General features: G+C 40.8%; 1 protein-coding gene across 10 annotated transcripts in view; it reads right to left on the bottom strand.

The window, feature by feature from the left end:
• LOC109623319 (uncharacterized) overlaps positions 1-23428 on the bottom strand; it is an 83640-nt gene that overhangs the window by 28496 nt on the left and 31716 nt on the right. For all 10 annotated transcript variants that reach the window (XR_009995684.1, XM_062842758.1, XM_062842759.1 and 7 more), the window contains 6 exons: positions 14049-14323; positions 2468-2707; positions 2279-2401; positions 1928-2206; positions 1655-1861; positions 1480-1587 (listed from right to left, as the gene is read on the bottom strand). Coding sequence is in view for 9 of the 10 variants with exons in the window: in XM_062842756.1 (XP_062698740.1) it covers positions 1480-1587; positions 1655-1861; positions 1928-2206; positions 2279-2401; positions 2468-2707; positions 14049-14323 (1232 nt within the window). In the remaining variant the exon portion in view is untranslated. The remainder of the gene's footprint in view (positions 1-1479; positions 1588-1654; positions 1862-1927; positions 2207-2278; positions 2402-2467; positions 2708-14048; positions 14324-23428) is intronic.

Raw genomic sequence — 23428 nt, 5'->3', positions numbered from 1 at the left:
GATTCGGTCAGAATCCTTCCAGGATTCGGTCAGAATCCTCCCAGGATTCGGTCAGAATCCTCCCAGGATTCGGTCAGAATCCTCCCAGGATTCGGTCAGAATCCTCCCAGGATTCGGTCAGAATCCTCCCAGGATTCGGTCAGAATCCTCCCAGGATTCGGTCAGAATCCTCCCAGGATTCGGTCAGAATCCTCCCAGGATTCGGTCAGAATCCTCCCAGGATTCGGTCAGAATCCTCCCAGGATTCGGTCAGAATCTTCCCAGGATTCGGTCAAAATCATCCCAGGATTCGGTCAGAATCTTCCCAGGATTTGGTCAGAATCTTCCCAGGATTCGGTAAGAATCCTTCCAGGATTCGGTAAGAATCCTTCCAGGATTCGGTAAGAATCCTTCCAGGATTCGGTAAGAATCCTTCCAGGATTCGGTCAGAATCCTTCCAGGATTCGGTCAGAATCCTTCCAGGATTCGGTCAGAATCCTTCCAGGATTCGGTCAGAATCCTTCCAGGATTCGGTCAGAATCCTTCCAGGATTCGGTCAGAATCCTTCCAGGATTCGGTCAGAATCCTTCCAGGATTCGGTCAGAATCCTTCCAGGATTCGGTCAGAATCCTTCCAGGATTCGGTCAGAATCCTTCCAGGATTCGGTCAGAATCCTTCCAGGATTCGGTCAGAATCCTTCCAGGATTCGGTCAGAATCCTTCCAGGATTCGGTCAGAATCCTTCCAGGATTCGGTCAGAATCCTTCCAGGATTCGGTCAGAATCCTTCCAGGATTCGGTCAGAATCCTTCCAGGATTCGGTCAGAATCCTTCCAGGATTTGGTCAGAATCCTTCCAGGATTCGGTCAGAATCCATCCAGGATTCGGTCAGAATCCTCCCAGGATTCGGTCAGAATCCTCCCAGGATTCGGTCAGAATCCTCCCAGGATTCGGTCAGAATCCTCCCAGGATTCGGTCAGAATCCTCCCAGGATTCGGTCAGAATCCTCCCAGGATTCGGTCAGAATCCTCCCAGGATTCGGTCAGAATCCTCCCAGGATTCGGTCAGAATCCTCCCAGGATTCGGTCAGAATTCTCCCAGGATTCGGTCAGAATTCTCCCAGGATTCGGTCAGAATCCTTCCTGGATACGTTCGGAATCCTTCCAAGATTCGGTCAGAATCCTTCCAGGATTCGGTCAGAATTCTTCCAGGATTCGGTCAGAATCCTTCCAGGATTCGGTCAGAATCCTTCCAGGATTCGGTCAGAATCCCTCCAGGATTCGGTCAGAATCCCTCCAGGATTCGGTCAGAATCCTTCCAGGATTCTTCACTTCGTGTTCTCGTCTTCCCGTACCCTCCTCTTACGTATTTTCGTTATCTCTTATACTCGTTTTTTCGTCATCTTGCCTGCTTGTCGTCTTGTCGTCCATCTTCTTGACTATTTCTCTTCGTTTTTATGTGATGTTCGGTTTGATATGATCTTGATACATTGTTTGACTTACCAGCAGAAGCCCTTCGGCTTTGACTACTTTGACTAGAAGTTTCTTTGGTGAAGTTGATACACTAGTGTTGAACGCATTATCTTGATAAGAACTGTAAGCGTCGTATTGCTGTGGAAGAATTCAACAATTCAATGAACAATCAGCCACTACATATGAAGTTCACACTCAACCTTACCCCATAACCTGAGTAATCGAGTGGGAGCATTTCCTCCGGTTCCTCGCCCATCAGTCGCGGACAGGTCGAGTAGATGGAGAAATCGATCGGATATACAACGTCCCGAATGGAGGACGTCAGCAGGTCAACGATAAGGTCGCTCTGCTTCTTTTCGTCTTGTGCGTTGGCCGTCTTCAACGGACCGATACTGTTCAGGTGGATCTTGATCTGCAATGGAAATTCGAACACTATTGAACATACTGTTCTGAACGATCTCACTCAATTTGGCCTTACATCGGGGAATCCTTCCACCTTCATTTCACCCTTGAGCGCAAAGTAGTTGATGATGATGCTCATGCGGGTCTTCAATCGGGACACGGTCGCCTTGTAGTGCGACACTTCCGTCTTCTGATTGGTCGATCTGAACGCTTTGATCTGCAGGACTGGGGTAGACTCCAGGTCGAATAGAAGCTCCACCTCGTTCGGCTGTTCGGCCGGTTCGCAAAGAATGCTGGACATGTTCGGCGGCAGACTCTCCGGTAGGACTCGAACCACTTCTACGATCATTTCGTGCTGTGAAGGAAGAGACGAAGTTGTTAACTGAGGTTGTGTTAAATACGAATTCGGTCGAAGATCCAGACTTACCTGTTCAACATAGGACAAAAGGGCAGTGTTGACGGTCCCAACCCAGTCCTGCAGCAGCTTGTTCACAACGACCATGTCAGAGTAGAGCCAACGGAACAAATGAATGGCCCATTGAACTGATTGCTGAAAAACGAATCAATAGATCAACTGTCAAATCCCTCTAGATGTCCAAAGAACCCCCTCTCTTACCATATCCGATCCATTGATGTTGGACGGGGGCAATACGGTGCGCTTCTTCTGCGTCAACTCGGGACCAGGACTCTTGCGGGAGATTCGCTTCCGAAGGATAGCAGTGCCGCCGCCGCCGCCACCACCGCCGAATCCACCTTTTGGGCCGCCGCCACCGCCGATGCCGGCACCACCAAAGCCGCCACCAACTCGGGCGCCACCACCCAGGGCGCCATTCCTTGCCTGGGCAAGGAGAGCTTCCTAATTGTAGGAGGAGAAAATAGACATTACTAAATGGAAATCCAATTCATTCTTCTATGCTCTAAGAGAAGGTCCAAGAAATTAGATATGCATGAAGTCCCTTTTAGGAATACGTGTTTGGGTTTGGCTGATCTTCAGACTCAATTATTTAATAAGATTAAAGGCACGGTAAAGGCTGTGTAATTCGCGCACTACAGATCCCATTGAGGGAATGGTAAAGGCTGGGTATGCTGCGCAATTCAGATCCCATTGTGATCCACTAGCCTCTGCCCAGCAACTCCTATCCCTACCTCCTCGCGGTACCGGCCGGAAACTATGAGCAACCTTAGGGAAGATCGGGGTTGCTTCGGCAAACGTGAGCGTCTGTTCTCCAGGAGGAGCGGCTCACAACAGCGTCTGATCCCCATGTTAGGGGCGGCTGATCTACGTCCGAGTGCCAGGGAAGGACTCTAAGCTAAACTGTGCACTATGGTCCTCCGGAAAGTAGGGGGTTGGTGTCAGGCTCTACGAGCCAGCCGTAAAAAAAACTATTCTAACGGAAAATCAGCAACGGAATTATACGAACCGCGACCAACAACAACGACCCCAGCGAACAAAAAGGACTTGCGATTGGAAACTCGGAACGTGGAACTGCCGATCTCTCAACTTCATTGGGAGCACCCGCATACTTGCCAATCTACTGAAGGACCGCGGGTTCGGCATCGTAGCGCTGCAGGAGGTGTGTTGGACAGGATCCATGGTGCGAACGTTTAGAGGTAATCATACCATATACCAGAGCTGCGGCAACACACGCGAGCTGGGAACAGCTTTCATAGTGATGGGTGATATGCAGAGGTGCGTGATCGGTTGGTGGCCGATCGACGAAAGAATGTCCAGGTTGAGGATCAAGGGCCGATTCTTCAACTTCAGCATAATAAACGTGCACAGCCCTCACTCCGGAAGCACTGATGATGACAAGGACGCATTTTACGCGCAGCTCGAACGCGAGTACGATCGCTGCCCAAGCCACGACGTAAAGATCATCATAGGAGATTTAAACGCTCAGGTAGGCCAGGAGGAGGAATTCAGACCGACGATTGGAAAGTTTAGCGCCCACCAGCAGACGAACGAAAACGGCCTACGACTCATTGATTTCGCCGCCTCCAAAAATATGGCCATACGTAGCACCTTTTTCCAACACAGCCTCCCTTATCGTTACACCTGGAGATCACCACAGCACACGAAATCTCAAATCGACCACGTTCTGATTGACGGACGGCACTTCTCCGACATTATAGACATCAGGACCTATCGTGGCACCGACATCGACTCCGACCACTATCTGGTGATGGTCAAACTGCGCCCAAAACTCTCCGTCATCAACAATGTACGGTAGCGGCGACCGCCACGGTGCAATCTAAAGCGACTGAAATAACCGGATGTCACCTCAGCATACGCACAGAATCTCGAGGCCACGTTGCCAGACGAGGGGGAGCTCGATGAGGCCCCTCTAGAGGACTGCTGGAGTACAGTAGTGAAAGCAGCCATCAACGACACAGCCGAGACTACCATCGGGTACGTGGAACGGAATCGACGGAATGAATGGTTCGACGAAGAGTGCAGAACGGTTTCGGAGGAGAAGAATGCAGCGAGGGCGGTAATGCTGCAGCTAGGGACCCGACAGAACGTGGAACGTTATAAACAGAAGCGGAAACAGCAAACCCGCCTCTTTCGGGAGAAAAAGCGCCGCCTGGAAGAAGCAGAGTGTGAAGAAATGGAACTGCTGTGCCGTTCCCAAGAAACACGGAAGTTCTATCAGAAGCTCAACGCATCCCGCAACGGCTTCGTGCCGCGAGCCGAAATATGCAGGGAAAAAGACGGAGGCCTCTTGACGGACGGACGTGAGGTGATCGAAAGGTGGAAGCAGCACTTCGATCAGCACCTGAACGGCGTGGAGAACGTAGGCACGGGAGCCCACGGCAACGGAAGAAACGACGACGCCAGTGCAACGGAGGACGGAAATGAACCAACTCCCACGCTGAGGGAAGTTAAGGATACCATTCACCAGCTCAAAACCAACAAAGCAGCTGGTAAGGATGGTATCGCTGTTGAGCTCATCAAGATGGGCCCAGAAAAGTTGGCCACCTTTCTGCATCGGCTGATAGTCAGAATCTGGGAAACTGAACAGCTACCGCAGGAGTGGAAGGAAGGGGTAATCTGCCCCATTCACAAGAAAGGCGACCATTTGGAATGTGAGAACTTCAGGGCGATCACTATTTTGAATGCTGCCTACAAAGCGCTATCCCAGATCATCTTCCGTCGTCTGTCACCTAAAACGAATGAGTTCGTGGGAAGTTATCAAGCTGGCTCCATCGACGGCCGGTCGGCAACGGACCAGATCTTTACCGTACGGTACGGCAAATCCTCCAGAAATGCCGTGAATACCAGGTCCCAACGCATCACCTGTTCATCGACTTCAAAGCGGCATACGAAAGTACACGCAGAGCTCATGGACGAAAACGACTTTCCTGGGAAGCTGACTAGACTGATTAAAGCAACGATGGACGGTGTGCAAAACTGCGTAAGGGTTTCGGGTGAACTATCCAGTTCATTCGATTCTCGCCGGGGACTGCGACAAGGTGATGGACTCTCATGCCTTCTCTTCAACATCGCTCTGGAAGGTGTGATGCGACGAGCCGGGCTCAACAGCCGGGGAATGATTTTTACAAAATCCGGTAAATTTGTGTGCTTTGCGGACGACATGGACATTATTGCAAGAACATTGGGAACGGTGGCAGAGCTGTACACCCGCCTGAAACGCGAAGCAGCAAAGGTCGGACTGGTGGTGAATGCCTCAAAACCAAAGTACATGCTGGTAGGCGGAACCGAAAACGACCGGATCCGTCTGGGTAGTAATGTTACGATAGACGGGAATACTTTCGAGGTGGTAGAGGAATTCGTCTACCTCGGATCCTTACTGACGGCTGACAACAACGTGAGCCGTGAAATTCGGAGGCGCATCATCAGCGGAAGTCGGGCCTACTACGGGCTCCAGAAGAAACTGCGGTCGAAAAAGATTCACCCACGCACCAAATGCACCATGTGCAAAACGCTAATAAGACCGGTGGTCCTCTACGGACACGAGACATGGACCATGCTCGAGGAGGACCTGTAAGCACTAGGAGTTTTCGAACGACGTGTGCTAAGGAGTGCAGGAGAACCGTGTGTGGCGGAGAAGAATGAACCACGAGCTCGCTGCACTTTACGGCGAACCCAGCATCCAGAAGGTGGCCAAAGCCGGGAGGATACGATGGGCAGGGCATGTTGTAAGAATGCCGGACAACAACTCTGCAAAGCTGATGTTTGCAACTGATCCGGTTGGCACAAGCAGGCGTGGAGCGCAGAAAGCACGATGGGCGGACCAGGTGGAGCGTGACCTGGCGAGCATTGGGCGCGACCGAGGATGGAGAACGGCAGCCACAAACCGAGTATTGTTGATTATGGCTTGTCTTAAATGTGATGTTGAACAAATAAATGTACCGTAAAACGGGGTATCTTTGATAATGCGGGTAACTTTGATAGTACGACAGACATTGTATAGTTTATCTTATAATTATGATTCCTTCAACCAGTTAAGAAAAAGGCAAACGCAGATCAATCCTATACATATGAAAGTTCATCTTAGACGTATTTCCATTAAAACCTAGCTTATATACAACATTTTGGACACAAATTTAAAATTGTTGATATTTTTGTCGTTTGTCAACCCCTTCAAACAATCTGTTATACGACATCGAATCAACTATTTTTTCAATGAATGGACTCTTATTCTCGATGGAATCATCATAATTGATTCCAAATCTGGCCTTGAATTTCTTAACGAAGTGTGTTTTTACGAAATGGAAGCAATTTTGTAAATTAGGACGTAAATCTCCATACATCGATAAACGCCTAAAAGTATGCAATGCCCTTGTAATTTCATGTAGATAAATCTGTGTTGTTCAACCAAATTTGTTAATAAAACATCCAAAACTACCTAAAAAAGAAAACTTACCTTCAAACATATATTTTTACAAAGATAATGATTTTTGACAGCTCACTCAGTACTCCACAAACTCATATTTTTATGTAGAACTTAGTAAAAAATCAATGTTTTGATATAAAAAATCTTAATCTATCTGATATATTCCACAAGGCTTCAATTATCATGTTCATACTCCTAAGATTTCAATCTGTGATTATTTTTGAAGATTTGATGTGTTTTTCAGGGCACTATCAAAGTTACCCCAAAATGAAAATCTGATTCTCGATCATATGGAAAGCTAAAAGTTACCCAAAATATTTAAGATTATCGAATCTTTCAATTGCAATTGATAACTGATACCCCAGTACTTGTTTTAAAAATATAAAACTAGGAGAAATACTGTTACATGGAAAAATATTAAGAAAATTAGCTGAAAAACTATCAAAGTTACCCCGTTTTACGGTATGTAAAAGAACAGCAACGATCAATCTTTGTAGACTTATGGTATACAGCCCACCCATGCAGCACCTGCACCGTAAAGTTGCGGCTTTGTTTCATAGAAATCACAAATTACCACGTGTTTGACATTCGCCGCAAATGATAATACAGTCAGCTTACATTATCAGCTTACGCTATGAAACATGCATGAAAAATATAACTTTGATTTGTTTGTTCAGATAAGGTTCCAAATGCGTTGCAGAAAACTTGAGCGTCTTTTAATTTTGACAGTTCTCTAACTTATGACAAAGAAGGTGCAATAAAGTTACAAGTAAATTCAGCAGCTTTTATCGTGCGTACAGCAGCGATTTTCTCACAGAGCTCTTGGTGTAGTATGTAAGGTGAGTAGATAATACTCCTGGTTCGAATCTGGACAAAATCTTTTTCCATTTTTTTTTCTTTCCCCCTCGTTTATATTGCACAAGAATTCAGAATCTGCGCTTTTTGGGTTTCAAAGAAGAAACAATTGTGTTCTGTCGTCCGTAATACGGACAGTGAGTAAATTGCACTAGAATAGGCTCCAAAAGGCCTATCTCAATTTCTGCATAATTCGATCAAGCATTGATTAAAACGACATGTTTACTCATTTTTTAAGTATTCCTATTAGGTAAAGCCCATAAAATATATTTTCAAAAATTTTAAGATTTTTTGCAACACTCCTTGTTTAGCACTCAATTTTGGGTAAATTTTGTTTACCGTGTATGTCAAACAGGAACATTTGTAGTCAAAAGTGAGCCAATGTGATGTCTTTTGCAACACGCCGTTTCACTTTCGTTACGTCAAGGTTGACCTCGAATGTCAAACAAGACCTGCTCATAAATATTTTATTTTCGAATTTATTAACTATTCTGTCACTGTTTAAGTTCGGAAAAAATACCATTGAGATCAGAAAAGCATGCTCTTTCGTATTATGCAGCAAAACCGGGAAAATATTTTTCATTTTGGGACCCTATTGCTGTTACTGGCTTAGAGTCGTGTTGCTTGGGCAAGTGGCTTTGGTCTAAGAACCTTACTTTGGTAAGTAGAATTATTATCTAGTAAACCTTCTAAAACCCGGTGTTTGCCACTTCCAGTAAACATGAAATGGCAAACTCACGTATCATGCCTTGAGCATGTGTGCTTGTCAACAACGCAATTGTTGCTACAAGTAGTTCGAACTGTAGAGAAGCCGATGGCTACACTTACAGCGATCACCTGGCGGTTCACTACAGTATCGACTACAACAACAGCAGGCAGCGGGTAGAGAAAGGGGCTACCCATAAACACTCCATCTGGTACGGTCTGGCACCCTATAACCTGAGAAGGCATCCCTCAAGCAAACCAGGAAAAAATCTCTTGAAGAACTCCGGGAGTGCTTCCTGGAGGAATCCTAGCAAGAGCTCTTGGAGTAATACCAGATGGAACGTTCTTAGGAATCTCAGAAAAAAAACTTCTGGAAGAACCGCAGAGGGAACTTCTGATAAAATCCCAAATAAACCTTGTAACAAAAAAAAAAGTTTTGCGAAACACTACAAATGCATTGTGCTTCCGATGGGTACCACAATGTAGACAACTGCTAAAAGAACCCTACAAATGCGCATTTTATTTTCCGCATCGAGCCCCACATTTTGAAGCTAGTGGGATACGAAAAGTAAAAAATAACGAATACATTGGAACCTTACAAATGCCCATTTTATTTTCCGTATCGGGCCCCACGTCTGGGAACTTAGATACGCAAAATAAAATGGAACATTACAAATGCACAAAACACAAACATGCAACACATAACATAAATTGTGCCCAGTTATCCAAATAGATAACTAAGTCCGAACCCAGGATGACGAGGTTTCATTTTTGTTCTTGGTCCATCAGTCAATCCTGTAATCGTATTTTTTCTGGCAGTTCACCTTTTAGTTCGCAGCATCTATTGCGGCATTCATAGCTTGTTTTGGTCTAGGAATTTCTAATCCTAAAGGGGCATCCAGATTCGGGCAACAACACAAGACCGTCTACAATTTGATGTCCGTGTTAAGGGACGGCTTGTGCGTTTTGTACTGGATCGCTCCTGAAGTTTTTGGAGCGCTATAAATGCACATTAAATTTCAGGGACAAATGTACAAACCTTAGTAAAACATACAAAATAAACAGACAAAATGTTCACAACAATTTACAAACGTAACAACCTCCGGATGAATCCCACTAGAGGTGTCCCTGGAGGTGTCCTGGAACAAATTTGCGGAGAAACCGCGAAAGATTCCTGGATTTCATGTGGAATCCCAAAAGAAACTCCTCAAGGCAGGGCTGGTAGCAAGTCACTTTTTAGTGACTTAGTCACTTTTTTTGGGTTGGTCACTAAAAAGTCTCTTTTTTCAAGGTCAGGTCACTAAAGTCACTATTTTCACCTTAAAAGTCACTTTTTTCAACTTTTTTGGGAAATTGATAAAATACGGATTGAAAAATATTCAAAAATGTTAAACCATCAAATGATGCCACATTAACCCTAAATGGATACCTTCATGGCCTCAGTTTCGTCACCTCGCTAAGTGTGTTCCATCAAAGACGAGCTCTGAAAGGCGCCTGGGGTCCAATGGACCCCAGGCATCCCTTTTAGGATTGAAAAAGTCAAATTTTCCCTATACAAACCGTTCCATACAAAAAAAAAATCGCTTCGCAACTACTTTTATGTCTTTCTTTAGGGTCCATGGGAGACATTGAAAGAAAATTGGCTACTACTTACTCCTATCCTGCAATTTCAATCAAGATGTCGGCGATGATTGAAATATTCCAATATAAAATTACCATATTAGCCATTAAATACCTCTGAGGAAACATTTGGTCGTCATGACCGCTTTTCTCGGTAGATCAATCATTGCAGAATCTTAATCTGGTATTAGATTTTTTAGTGAAGCGTGTTTTTACGAATTGGAATCTATTTTGTAAACTGGAACAGCCATCTTCATGCACAGATAAACGCCCAAAAATAAGCAATGCCTTTGTAATTTCATAGTGTTGAAACTGTTGTGTTAAAATTTTTTATTCAAATGTTTTCAACACCTCAAATAATGAGAGTGAACCATGCACAGCCTTGAATAATCTATAAAGACCATTACAGCGCTTTGCGGACCTCTAAATTCCTTCGCGGGCATTATTACATTTCGGCCCTTCGACCTGCACAAGCACTGGTTGTTTTGTGGACTGGACACAAAGGCTTATATTCCATGGAGATCTTGTAAGGTCTGTACCATGTATACAGTTCAATATAATACTCCATTTACTTGTTAGAAGGGTCATTGGTCTGAGGCGTATAGAATAGTCAATCGTATAATACTAGTTTTGCTTGTAGATCCTGCATCTACATTTCATGGAATTTTTAAACGGCTTAGATCATATGTACAACTAAAAGTAGTAAAACTGTTATAGAAATCTTCAAAACATATGCCTTAAAAAAACAACATCAATGGAATCCAATCACTGTACGTGTGTTTCGAAACAATTTTTATATATATTGGACGACTGAGTTCCATGAAGTTTGGAGAGTTTTATAAACTAACGCAAACATATTTTGTATGGGGCCGCCCCATGGTGCGTCAGTGAGAGTGCAGGCCTAATAGCAAGTCGCTATTTAGTGGCTTGGTCATTATTTTAAGTCCCCAAATAAAATTAACAACTTCGTCCAGAATGCTTGTAACTACATATTATGAAAATTTAACCAGAAACTATGAGACAATTCAAATAAATTAGTAAATATGGGACACTTTGAAGAAATTAAGAGTTCTATTACATTTTCATAGGCTATTAAAAAAACCGTTGTTTTCTTCTTGTAATTCTTCTGAAAATTTCCAAGGGGGTACGTAGAGAAATATTTCAAGTATTACATCAAAATTACTTAATTACTTTCTGTTATTCATTTTATTTTATTTTGAGAGAATTTTACAAAAATATTCAAGAAATCATATTTTAAATTTTTTTTTTCAAATTCATTCGCACATTTTTAAGCATTTGTCTATATAAGTTTCCATCAAGGTGAAATTCATGACAGAAAACATCCAACAAGTTTTCCAAGAGTTTCATAATTTATTTATTATTTCTTGACAGAATTTTCATGCCATGCTCATCTAGTTCTGCACAACATATTCTATAAAATTGTAAATACATGCAGCTTTGTACAATTTTAGGAATGGAAGTTGAAAGTTTTTCTTAAACATTTTCATTATGCGGTACTCCAGGGTTTTCTGAATCAAATTCGTTCTACAATGTTTCCTCACTAAGCATATTTTTGTGCCAAAAGTCACTATTTAGCCACTTTTTTGCTATCTGAAAGTCACTATTTGGTCACTATTTCAGAGATTTTGGTCACTAAAATAACTATTTTGACCCTCAGTTCCTGCTACCAGCCCTGTCAAGGGATGCCATCGTGCATCAAGTCCGACGAAATTGTTCTAAGTCTGAATCGTAAACAACAAGGCCACGAAAAGTCAGAGACTTGAAAATCCATTATCAACCGCCTCATGCGGTGCCTTATAGGGCACTGCATTGTTTTGATTTTGCATGAAAATTTGACGTTGCTTGGCCTTGTTGTTTACAAAATTTCTGTAAGAGCGTAAAAGAAGGCGAGAGCTTCGTGCAGTACCCTATTAGCCTTCTTGAAACATCTATGTAGCTCACGGTGTACAATATTTAGAAGGTGATACAAATCGGACAAATCTTTAAGCCGTAATTCAAATCGTTCAAAGGCGAGAACAAAATGATCTAGTACTTCACATCAACTTGATAAACGTGTAGAAGAACGATAAGAATGACGTCAAAAATTGATGTTTACATTGATTACTAGCCTGCCTTGTGAAATTGTATGCCGTGCTCTAGATGAAGTTCTGATCAAAGTAACCGTACCGCTTAAGCAGCTTAAAGGCTTTTAAAATGTAATTAAAAACTGAGTTCCCAAATTCTGTGAATGGTGATAGGAGCTTTGATGTTGCAGATAAATGTTTAATATTCATTTAACGGCTAATGAATATCAAACATTTATCTGCAACATCAAAGCTTCTATTACCATTCTCAGAATTTGGAAACTCGGTTTCAAAAAAATCTAATAAATCTATTTTTACAACTGGTTGCACGTGTTCCAATAATTTCCTCTAAATGTCAATTATAAATTAAATACTCTTGATAAATACTACTTACCCACAAAAATAATGAATGTATGTGCCACTTGTATAGAAATAAAAATTTAATTAATACAAAAGAGTATAATCCGTTTAATCAACTAAAATTTCATAAAGATGTCGGCGATACGAGAACAAATAACGAATCCAGAATTATTATACTGATTTCATACCATTTCAACGCTCTAAATAATATTCATGTTATTTTTACAGGAAATTCACGAGCTCCCACTTGGTGTTTTTTTTTCTATGTCATATTCTGTCTGATTCGGTGATAAGCATGTAAAGTCAGTTTCACGATCAAGCAATTGGGTTCTTCAGGAGTATCCCGATTATTTCATAATCGGAATCTCCGTCTAAAAATTGGTCGAAATCCAAAATTTCATCATTTCTGGTGCCAGGGAACTATTTTTGCAATGCATTCAATTTATTAGGCTATAGAAATTGGCAATATTTTATTTACTAAACAATCCAATTAATAATTTTGGAGCTCAATTTGAGTGGGTCGTATGTGCTTTCGTCCGTGCATTTTAGCTATTGCAGCAATATGGAAGAATGGTGGCTTTAAATGATAATCAAACTGATCGAATTTTATAGCGATAGCCTGTTTTGTAGGGAATCGGTTGTATGCATCAATTTTGTTGAATTTCAACAGTTTCCGTTAATAAGAGAATCCAACTGATCGAATTTTGTATCGATGAAAGCACATACGACCTATTCAAATAGGGCTCTAGAATTATTCTTCAGTTTTTGGAAATTTGTATGAGCAAAAGGCTACACGGGGTTTCGGTGGTCTACATGGTTTACCTAGGGTCTGAGGCCATATAAGCTGGAGCATCAATTTTGGGAACTTGCTGCTATAACTCAGTCAATTTCAAACCGATTGATTTGAATTTTTGCACATGGCTAGATAAAATTTTGTAGGTGAAATGAACACATCTTAAGATGTTATTAGGCCAAATTTGAGCAATTCTAATGTATCTAATGCATAGTTACAGCTGTTTTTCTGTGTCCCGATTATTGCGAATACAGGCTTTACTGTGCGTATCTGATCGTGTTTCAAAAATCAGGTCAATCGGTTTAAAATTGATTGATTTATAGCAGCAAGTGCCCAAAATAGGAGCTCCTGCTCAAATGGTCCAACTTTTCTGTCTCTGACACTAGCTTACATTAGGGGGCATATCGGTTTAATATAATACATACACTGTGGTCCTGTGGTACATAATTGATCGTACGAACGCCGATTTTCATACAAAATGGTCAACTTTGAGATGCTGTAACTATGATTAGCTTTGACGGATTGAGTTCAAATTTTGTCACGGAACCACAAGTATGCTGAATTTTACGTAGGGTAGCAAACCACTTGGGCAGCGGCCGGTATTTTGGGCACTCTTCGCTATAACTCAGTCAATTCCAAACCAATTGACTTGAATTTTTTGTGCAAAAATTGTGCCTATTGGTTCAGAATTGGCTGAGTTATCGCAGAAAAGTGTCCAAAATAGGACCCCTACCGAGATGGTTCCACTTCCCTATACGAAGTACAAAATGTTTCCATTCACAGGTTTGGGCGTGACAAGGCGTTCAAAATGTGCAAAAGTGATCGGATAGCGGCAATTTTGTATGAAAATCGGCGTTTGTCCGATCAATTATGCACCACAGTGTATGTATGTACAATATATGTACATCTTATCCCACTCACCTTTTTCGATGCGAGCACCTCCTTCGGTTCCGATAGGCGGGAACCTTCCCTCGCGGCGGCCACACCGGGCAGTAGGGCCCCTGCTCCTCCGATGGAGGAGACCGTTGTGCTCGCTCCCGTTGCAGTTGCAGCCGTTGTGGCCCCATCGGCCGAGACGGTACCCTTCTTCACATACTTATCGTACAGTAGCTTCGAGAGGAAAACTAGCGCTATCACTACGACGATTAACGCGAATAGTAACATGACGAATGTGTCCATCGTGAGATCACCGGCTCCTTCAAAAACACAGATATAATCATCAATTTGGTCAGCCAAATCTTCGGCCATGGTGATGATGTTGGTTTGGTTGGTTGGTTGATTGATTGATTGGTAGTGGTTGTGGTTGAGGTTTGTGGTAGTGGTTTTTGTGGTTGGTAAAAGTCTACTAGCAGAAGGACGACGACGGCGACGATGATAGCGACATCTGACGCGTCGCACTCGCTTCTGAGGTGGTAAATGATGAATGAACTGTTTTTAATTCTGATTTACGCTTTGGATGGTTTTAATATAGTATACAGACTAGATGGCGCTTAGTGCATCTATTTTTGATTGGGAAGGTTTTCTAAACTTATAGCGTAGAAGCGTTAGAGGAAGCGCAAAAATGGACTTCCTTCTCACTGGGCGCGGAATTCAAGCTCGACTGGAGTTCAGCATGTTGATGATCATGTAACGACGGCCGACGATGGGAATGCGCGAGAAGGTACTCTTGCCTGTACGGTGTGATCTAGCATGTGCGCGGGCGGGGACTAAAACACATTCGTACGAATGGGATCTTTCATTAGCCAAACGGTCAGAAATAGATTTGCTGTTTATTTTCGAAAACTAAACAAACACAACGGGACCAGACATTAGAACGGCTTTAATCTTGCAGCGTGGCGCAGCATGTACCTATCGCGTCTACTAGTTATTTACAGTGTTGCGGTATGATCATAGATTTAAGCATTCGCGAAGGAAGTTGGCCAGTGGATCAGTCACTCAGCCGGTGGTTCATTCATTCATACCAGGTGTCCGCTTCAGGCATTCAGACGCAGCACTCTTTCTCCGATCACATATGTACACAATTGCACACTATTGAAATATGACGAGTTTCATTATCCATCACATCACGCTCAATTGAACATTCCAGATAAACAAATTGACACTAGATATGTAAATATGCTATACATATGATTTCTGGTTGGGTTCGGATCGGAACCAACATTCAGTGTGTGGAGGCATGCACGCCCTCCGAAACTGGACGCGTTTCCTCATATTTTGGTTTTTGAGTTTTTATTTAATAACGAAGATTTCAATCTCTGAAGCAAATTCTGGAGGAACCTCAGGAGGAATTCCTGGAAGAACTTCTGGACAAATTCCTGGTGGAATCCCTGGAGGAAATTCTGGAAGAATTCCCGGAAGAATCCCTGGAAAAATTCCTGAAGGAATTCCTGAAGAAATTTCTGAACGGATTTCGTCAGGAATCTCTGGAGGACTGTCTTAAGAAATTACTGGAGGAATGGCCATAGGAATTTCTAAAGGAATTCTGAAGCAATGAAATCCTGCAGAAAAACCTTGATGAATCTCTGGAGGAACTCCAGGAGGAATGCCTGGAGGAATTCCTAGAAGAATACCTGGAGGAATTCCTAAAAGAATACCTGCAGGAATTCCTAAAGCAATCCCTAGAGGATTCCCTGAAGAATTTCTGTAGGAATGCCTGAAGGGAATCCCTGGAGGAATTCCTGAAGAAATACCTGAGGCGATTCCTGGAGGTATTTTTGGTAGAATCCTGAAGAAGTCTTTAGAGAAATGCCTGGATGGAATCCTTCCTGGATAAATTCCGGGAGGAATTCCTGGGGTAGTTTCTGGGGTAATTCCTGGTGGACTTCTTAAGAATGAAATACTTAATGCCTAGATGAATCCCTGGAGGAATCCCTATATAAATCTCTGGAGGAACTTCAGAAGGAAGTATTCCTAAAAAAAACCCTGTAGAAATTTCTAGAGCAATCCCTAGAGAATTCCCTAGAGGAATTCCTGAAGTAACCCATGGAGACATGCCTGCAAGAATTCCTGGAGGAAATTCTAGACATTTGAGCTCCCCTATGCTGAAACGATGACAAGTTGGATTCTGAGCATCCTGCCAAAATTTAAGATTTTTTGAATCAAGTTTGACTGAGCACACGCCATGTAAAGTTTGCACCGAAATTCCTATAGTAATTCTAATCTTTCATTTACACAAGCTGAAAGATCTTTCCATGATGTCTTAAAAATAAAACCGATATAGATTCATATAGCTTAAATAGGTATCTATCGAAGTGCTGAAGATACATAAATAGAAGAAATAACGTATAGAAAAATTGTCATTCAATCAAATTTATTTTCGAATGTTTAGTGATGATGCTTTACTTTACTTTTCGGGAATACTGCTTCGGATAAATTATGTCACAGTGTGAGTGTTGGTGATCTTTTATTTTTAGGCGACAGTATGGTACCTGTCACGTCAGGTTACTGGTCAATGTGGGGAAGGGGAAGGAAGCGATGATTGTAATCTTTTGTATGCACAGCTTACCGAATATACCTGTACGTCTGCACAAATTCATGCGGATGTCGGACTGTTGATGAGATATGGTTGACAGAGAGTTCACACATTGGTGCGTGGATGCCGAGCTTAAGGTAAAAGATTAGTGGTGTTATTACTCTGAAGACAATGCGGCTCAGTTCGCTTGAATGCATAGCTCGTAGGCATCATCTGATAGATTGACACTGAGCTGTAAAACTTGGAAGCAAGGGAAACGGATTTTTCAAAACTCTAGTACAAATTCCTGAAGGTATCCGAGTAGGAATTTCTACTGGTACTACAAAAGAAATTCCTAAAGGAATTCTAAGAAAAATCTTCCACAAAGAGGGGGCGGGCTTGTCTATACAAATGAAAACACTATCACGGTCAAACAACTTCTGTTGGTTTCGCTCTCTACGAATGTTCCTTGCAGATGAAGTTTGTTTTAAAACTGGAAAGTAAAATCCTGAAGCGACGCAAAAGGTCAATTTGTCAATCGATGTTTATTTGCCAGATAAGGAATACATCATACAATGTGGATTGTAGACGCCCAAATAAAGCTTCGTTTTTATTAAATTCATCCTTCCGATGGGATGGGATGATGATTAACTCGCCAAATATTGCTCATGATCACTGTCTAGTGTGGCTCAACAATCGTGTTCACTGGCTTGCAAAACAACAACGCACTGGCTGGCTATAACAATCATCCAGGCATAAATTTTCAAGTTTAACAGCCTCATTTACAATCGCACACTTCGGCGAGCAACATGCCACCCAGCCAAACCATCCGAATCTGGTGGCCTGGCGGCTTAGCGGTGTGGTTATTGGCGATAAATGCCGCCCCACCCGTACTTCGGAGGATAGACCAAGACTGCACTGCCGCACCGCCGCCGCATGATATCATCGCCGAATCGATCTCGAATGCATCGTCGTCGCTGTCTAGCAATGCTCGATGATGGCTTGAAGAACCTTGCGAGTGAGTGCCTCGGCGGCTGCGATTCGGAGCTAAACAATCGCTAATTATGGCATATTTTGGGTGTGCCAAAGATTTACGATCGAAACTTATCACGTGAATGGTTAATTTTCCGCATGGATGGTGATTACACACGGTTAGGACTTGATCCGTATGGCCATGGGCACTCGACAGTGATAATAACATAAATGTATCAAATATTGTTAAAATAATATCACACTTTGTTATGTTTTTATTTTAATTAGAGGGAATTTTGTTAACTATTTTGTTATTTAACCTACCAACGGTACATGTTTTATAACATTCGTTGTTACAAAACTCATTGTAACAAAATAGAAATAACAGAATAATTCTGTTATTCCCAGCAGCTCGGGATATTTTCTTACTCCAGTAGGTTGTATAAATAAGTACAGGTATACTATTATACTTTTATATACAGGTATACCTCGATTTAGTGGACATATAAAATCGAAGCAAATTTTTTTATTTTATTTTTATTTAAATTTTATACCAAAATGTGTCAAAACATATACAAACTGCATGAAAATTGAGTTTTCGTTAAAAGGCTCGGAGTTTTTGGCATATATTAGTAATTCTCGTTAAGTAACGAATAATTCACTATCTCGCTATTTTGTTACGATCAAAATCTTTTGTCCAAAACTATGTATGGTTGATTGAAAAGCCAATATTTTGAGCAATGGATATACACAATAACGTTATTTGCATAAATATAAAAAAAAATAAAAGAAAATAGAACTTCACTCAGGGATTCCTTCAAAAAACTCTCTGAGGATTTATTTATCCTGGATTTTTTTTACGAATTGATTCACAAATTCTACCAGGGATCCCATCTCAAATTCCTCGAGAGGTTCGGAAATTTAGAGATTCTTGAAATGCACTTGATAAAGCGTTGTTACTAGGTGTGCTATATTTGCCGAACGATCTTTCTGTTTGAGTAGTGTAGTCTGCTCGGTCCCCTTTTGTTACAATTCTGAGGTGTTTATTAAAATTAAATGTACCCAGAATTATCAACTCTATTACGACGGTCTCTGAATAAAACATCCTACATCATATCATCATGTTACAGAAGATTTAGGAAAATCTTCCATGTGTTCCTCCAGAAGAGTCACCAAGAATTATTTAAGGAAATTTTGCAAGAATTGCTTCACAAATTTTCACATGATTTTAAACAAATCATTTCAGAGATTTCTTGAGAAATTCGCCCAGGGATTACTTCAGAAATTCCTCCAGTTATTTATTTATAAATTTTTCTAAGCATTCGTTTGGAGAATCTTTAGGAAATTTCTTTGGAAAATCTTCCAAAAATTTTTCAGAAACTATTGTTAAACATCTTTCTATTTTTGTTTGCGGAAACTTGTCCGAGTATTCGATCAAAAAAATCCCTTGCCGATTTGTTTAGAAATTCTTTAGAGAAATTCTTTCAAAGCATCTTTCATGATTTAGTTTTGAAATTCCTCCACTTTTTTCCAAAAAAAATATTCATGAATTTAAGTAGCTATTCCTCTAAGGGTTCTTACAAAAATTCGTTCAGAGATTCTTCCAGGAATATCTTTAGACATTTATTCAGAAATTTCTCCAGAGATTCCTTAAATAAAAATTTCTGCGATGCCTTCATAAACTATTTTTTTTAGAAAATGTTTCAAAAATATAAACTGGGGTTACTTTGGAAAATCTTTCAAGGATTTCACCAAAAAATCCTACAGCAATTTCTACCAAAATTCCACTAGTGATTTTTTCAGAAGTTTCATAAAAAGTTGTGTATAATTTTTTGTAGAAGTTCTTCCAGGGATTTCTTCAGAAAATCCTTCAGAGATTTACATTTTTTTCGAAACTTTTTAAGGTTTTTTCCGAACAATCCTACGGAAATTCCTTTAAGCATTCTCTCAAACGATTTATTTCAAAACTTTCTCCGGGGTTTGCTTTAGAAATTGCTCTCTCGAGTTTTTTTATCTGAATTTCTGTCAGAAACACTTCCAGGGATTTCTCTAGAAATATCTCCAGGGACTCTATAAAAAATGTGAGATCCATTCAGAAATATTCTGCAGGGATTCCTGTAGAAACTACCCTGGGGTTCCTTCAGAAAGTTTCCCATGGCTTTATTATAAATTCGACTAGTAATTTCTTCAAAAATCTCTCCAGATTTTCTCCAGACCAAAGATTTCTTTACAAATATATCCATTACTTTGACAAAGTTTCCACTGATTTTTCGATAATTCTTTCATGGACCCTAGCTAAAATCAGTCCAAGGATTTAAAAAAAATCTTACACGAGTTCCTGAAAAAATCTTTGGAGAACTGCTCATAGATTTATTTCAAAAATTGATCCGAGAAATCCGAAAAATTTTGCATAGATTATCCCAGAAATTCAGCTTCGAATTTCTTCGGATTGCTTCAATAGAGATTCCTTCAGATATTTTTCAAAGCATTCATCTAGAAAACCTTCCATGAAGTTTTTCAAAAAAAAATCCATGAATCAGAAACTTAAAACTTCTTCAAAATTTTCTCAGAAGCTTTCTAAAGAACTGTCTCCAAGGATTGCTTTAGGAATCCTACAAGAGATTATTAGGGAAATTTCTTAAATTTATTCACATTCCTTTAGATATTGCTTCAAGTCATTTCTTCATTTCTCTTCCAGAAATTGCTCCAAGGATTACTTCAGAATTTTTTCTACAGATTTTGCAGACTTCTACAGAGGATTGCTATGGAAAGGCTAGAAGACACTCTTGCAGAGATTCCTGCAGAAATTGACACAGAGATTTCATCAGAAATTCCGCCGGGTATTCCTCTATATATTTTATCAGAAATTCCTCCAGGACTTCCTCCGCGCGTACCTCTAAGAATTCCTCTATGGGTTTCTCATGGAATTCATTAAAAATATGTTTAAGATTTTTATTTTGGGGATTTCTCCAGGATTTTTTTTTTTTCAAAAATATCTCAAGAAGTTTTGTTGGTTATCTCATCAGGAGTTTTCCATTATTCCTTCCAGAATTTCTTCAGAAAATCCATCTATGAATTTTAAAAAATAATCCGTTTTTTTCAGGAGTTTATTTAGAATTTTCTTCAGATTTTTTGAAAACTCCTTCTGAAATTTCTTCAGCGATACTTGTTCAATGTTACTAGAATTACTTCAAAAGTTGTTCCATGGATTCTTTTAGAAGTTGTTCCAGCAGTTCCTCAAGAAAGATTCCTCCAGCAATTCATGCTTGGAAATGTGCACCTGAAGGGACAATGAAATCGGCGAACCTTGACTAACTAGCTCTGATTCTATCATGACAGCACTGGAATTAATTTATCACACATCTTACCAGTAATCAGCCGAAGCATTACAATGACCTTTTTATGAAATTTGCTACAAATTTTGGAATTCAATCAGCAGGCATCTACCGAAAAATCTCAGGAATATAATACAATTCTCGGTGAGGAAGTCATTAGAAATGTTGAAAAAAGTGTGTTAGAAAACTTTGAGGGAAGATCTGGTGAATGAGCAGTTTGCATGCATCCGCCAAAAATGTTGTCATTTCTAAGGGATCTGTAAAAAATATCGCCAGAAAATCACTCCGCATACTCCACTTATCGTGATCATCGACAAAGCCAGGGATATTTATAAAAAAAATGAAATAAGGAAGCATGAGATTACGGTAAATATATAGAACTAAGTATATCGTGAGGTATGCTTTGACGCTAACTTGACAGCTCCACAAAACCATTTATTGATATAAAGTGCTTCGCGTAAGCCCATGCATTATAAGTTATCATGATACAAACTGTAAGATTTAAAATGATTGAATATGAAAAAATACCATTAAAAAAAATGTACATAAAATCGAGGTAAAATGTACATAAAATCAAAGTACATAAAATCGAGGGTCTATATAATCGAGGGTCCACTAAATCCACTATACCTGTATGTATATTCCGTCAACACGATTTTCAATTGACAAATACGGAAAAGTGGCAAAAACGGAATAATTTTCATGGACAACATATTATGCAACATTTCAATATAAACGGAAAGTTTCACTATAGAACACATTCTCAAAGTAAAATTATGTAGTTTATCATAAAATTTAATTGTTCTTTGACGTGAACTAAAAACCTTGGATGTACAATGGAATGATAAATCCTCCGGAACGTGATCTTATCAAAGAAAGTAATATGTTTTCTACCTTCCGGAAGGCATTTCTCCACGAGTATCTTTTAAGATTGCTCCAGGTATTCCTTCACAGATTTCTATAGAGGTTTCTTTTAAGATGCTTTTTGAAAATCTCAAGAAACTTGTCTATATCACTTGGAACTTCCCCAAAACTTAAAATTTCACTACAAATTTCTTTTGGAATTCCTCTAGGTTATATCGTACCACTTGGTTATCTCTCATAATTCTATAAGATTTTTTCGAGGAAACAGTTTCTGAGTTTCAGAAGTTCCTTCTCGAATCAACCCAGATGTTATCCTTATTTTCTGAAGTATCTTCGGGGATTCTTTCAGGAATTCTACCAGAAATCGGAAGAAAATCATTCTGGGTTTTAACCAAGACATCTTCTTGAAATTCATCCAAGAGTGGTTTTTGAGATTCATTAAGACTTTCCTTCCATAATTCTCACATGAATTCCTCCGATTCTTCATATTTTTACGGGAATTCTCCCAAAACTATTTTTCTGAAACCCCAGAAATTCTTTGTGATGCTCCTCCAGGAGTTCCGTTAAAGGGCTTCCCCATCAGAAGCCTCCTTTGGAGATGCAACTAAATGTTTTTCTACGATTTCATCAGAAGTTGCACGTGGGATTCTTTAGAGTTTCTTCTGGTATTTTACCAGAAAATCCATTGGGGACTCAAGGAGTTCCCTCTACAATGTAACCGTTTGGTTACAAGATTGTGGATTTTTGTTTTGATATATGTTGTGTTTGTCGGACCCTTCACGTTTCTTGTGTAAAACAGAAGGAAATGCCACAGAAGTGATAGGGTTCAGTACCGCTGTGAATATATTCGCCTGCTACCAATTTCAAAACATGGCTGGCTGAATGGTAAAACTAAAATTAAGTGGAATGACGGAATGGGAGAAAAGTAAACTGTAGCGGCTATTGCCTAAATTTGGCCTCTGAAAATAAATCAGGCGTCCGTGTGCTTAGACGACTAGACGTGTTTTCAGTTCAGTGGTTAAAGTCCAATACCCCCCCTTTTACTAGCGGTTGCTAGAGGAAACGTTGCGGAGAAACCGCTCAGGGCCTCTTTTGTATGGACCTTTAGGGTCTACCGTCCACCACACGGTTCGGCTTCGGCCCGCGGAGCCGGGAAAGGTTCCCGCGCCTAACCCGTAAAGGAGCCGTACCGTCCTTCCATGCGGATTCTCGGGCAAAGGTCCTAATCGTAAAGGAGATTTACCCTCTCGGCCGTCCAAGGTTAGTCCACGGCCGACCGATTGCGCCTAAGAGGGAAGACGCCTGAATCCTGAATCCTGACGCCTGAAAGAATTCAAGATTGCGTTTTTGAAGTAATCGAGAGATGGAATCCCGGATAAAAAAAAAACTCTGTAAGAATCTTCAAAAGAAAGTTCCTGGAGGAATACCTGATCCTGATGGAGAAATTCCCGGGAGGAACATTAATGTTAACCCGTAAACACCCGGGATGATCTTCTTTTGATAGAACTGTGACATATTCTTTGTTTCAAAACATTTTACTCTATGGTTTTAATATAGTCAAGGGGAATAGTTGTGTTAAGAATGTATGGTACCTCCCCCCTTTGCAAGTAGCAGAAAAAACGTAGCATTTTATGATTTTTTTTTTATAAATTCTACATGTTTTTTGCTCGACTTTCATC

This window comes from Aedes albopictus, chromosome 3 (assembly GCF_035046485.1).
Source record: "Aedes albopictus strain Foshan chromosome 3, AalbF5, whole genome shotgun sequence".
NCBI classification, from domain to species: Eukaryota; Metazoa; Arthropoda; class Insecta; order Diptera; family Culicidae; genus Aedes; species Aedes albopictus.
This window is presented reverse-complemented; position numbering and strand designations above follow the sequence as displayed.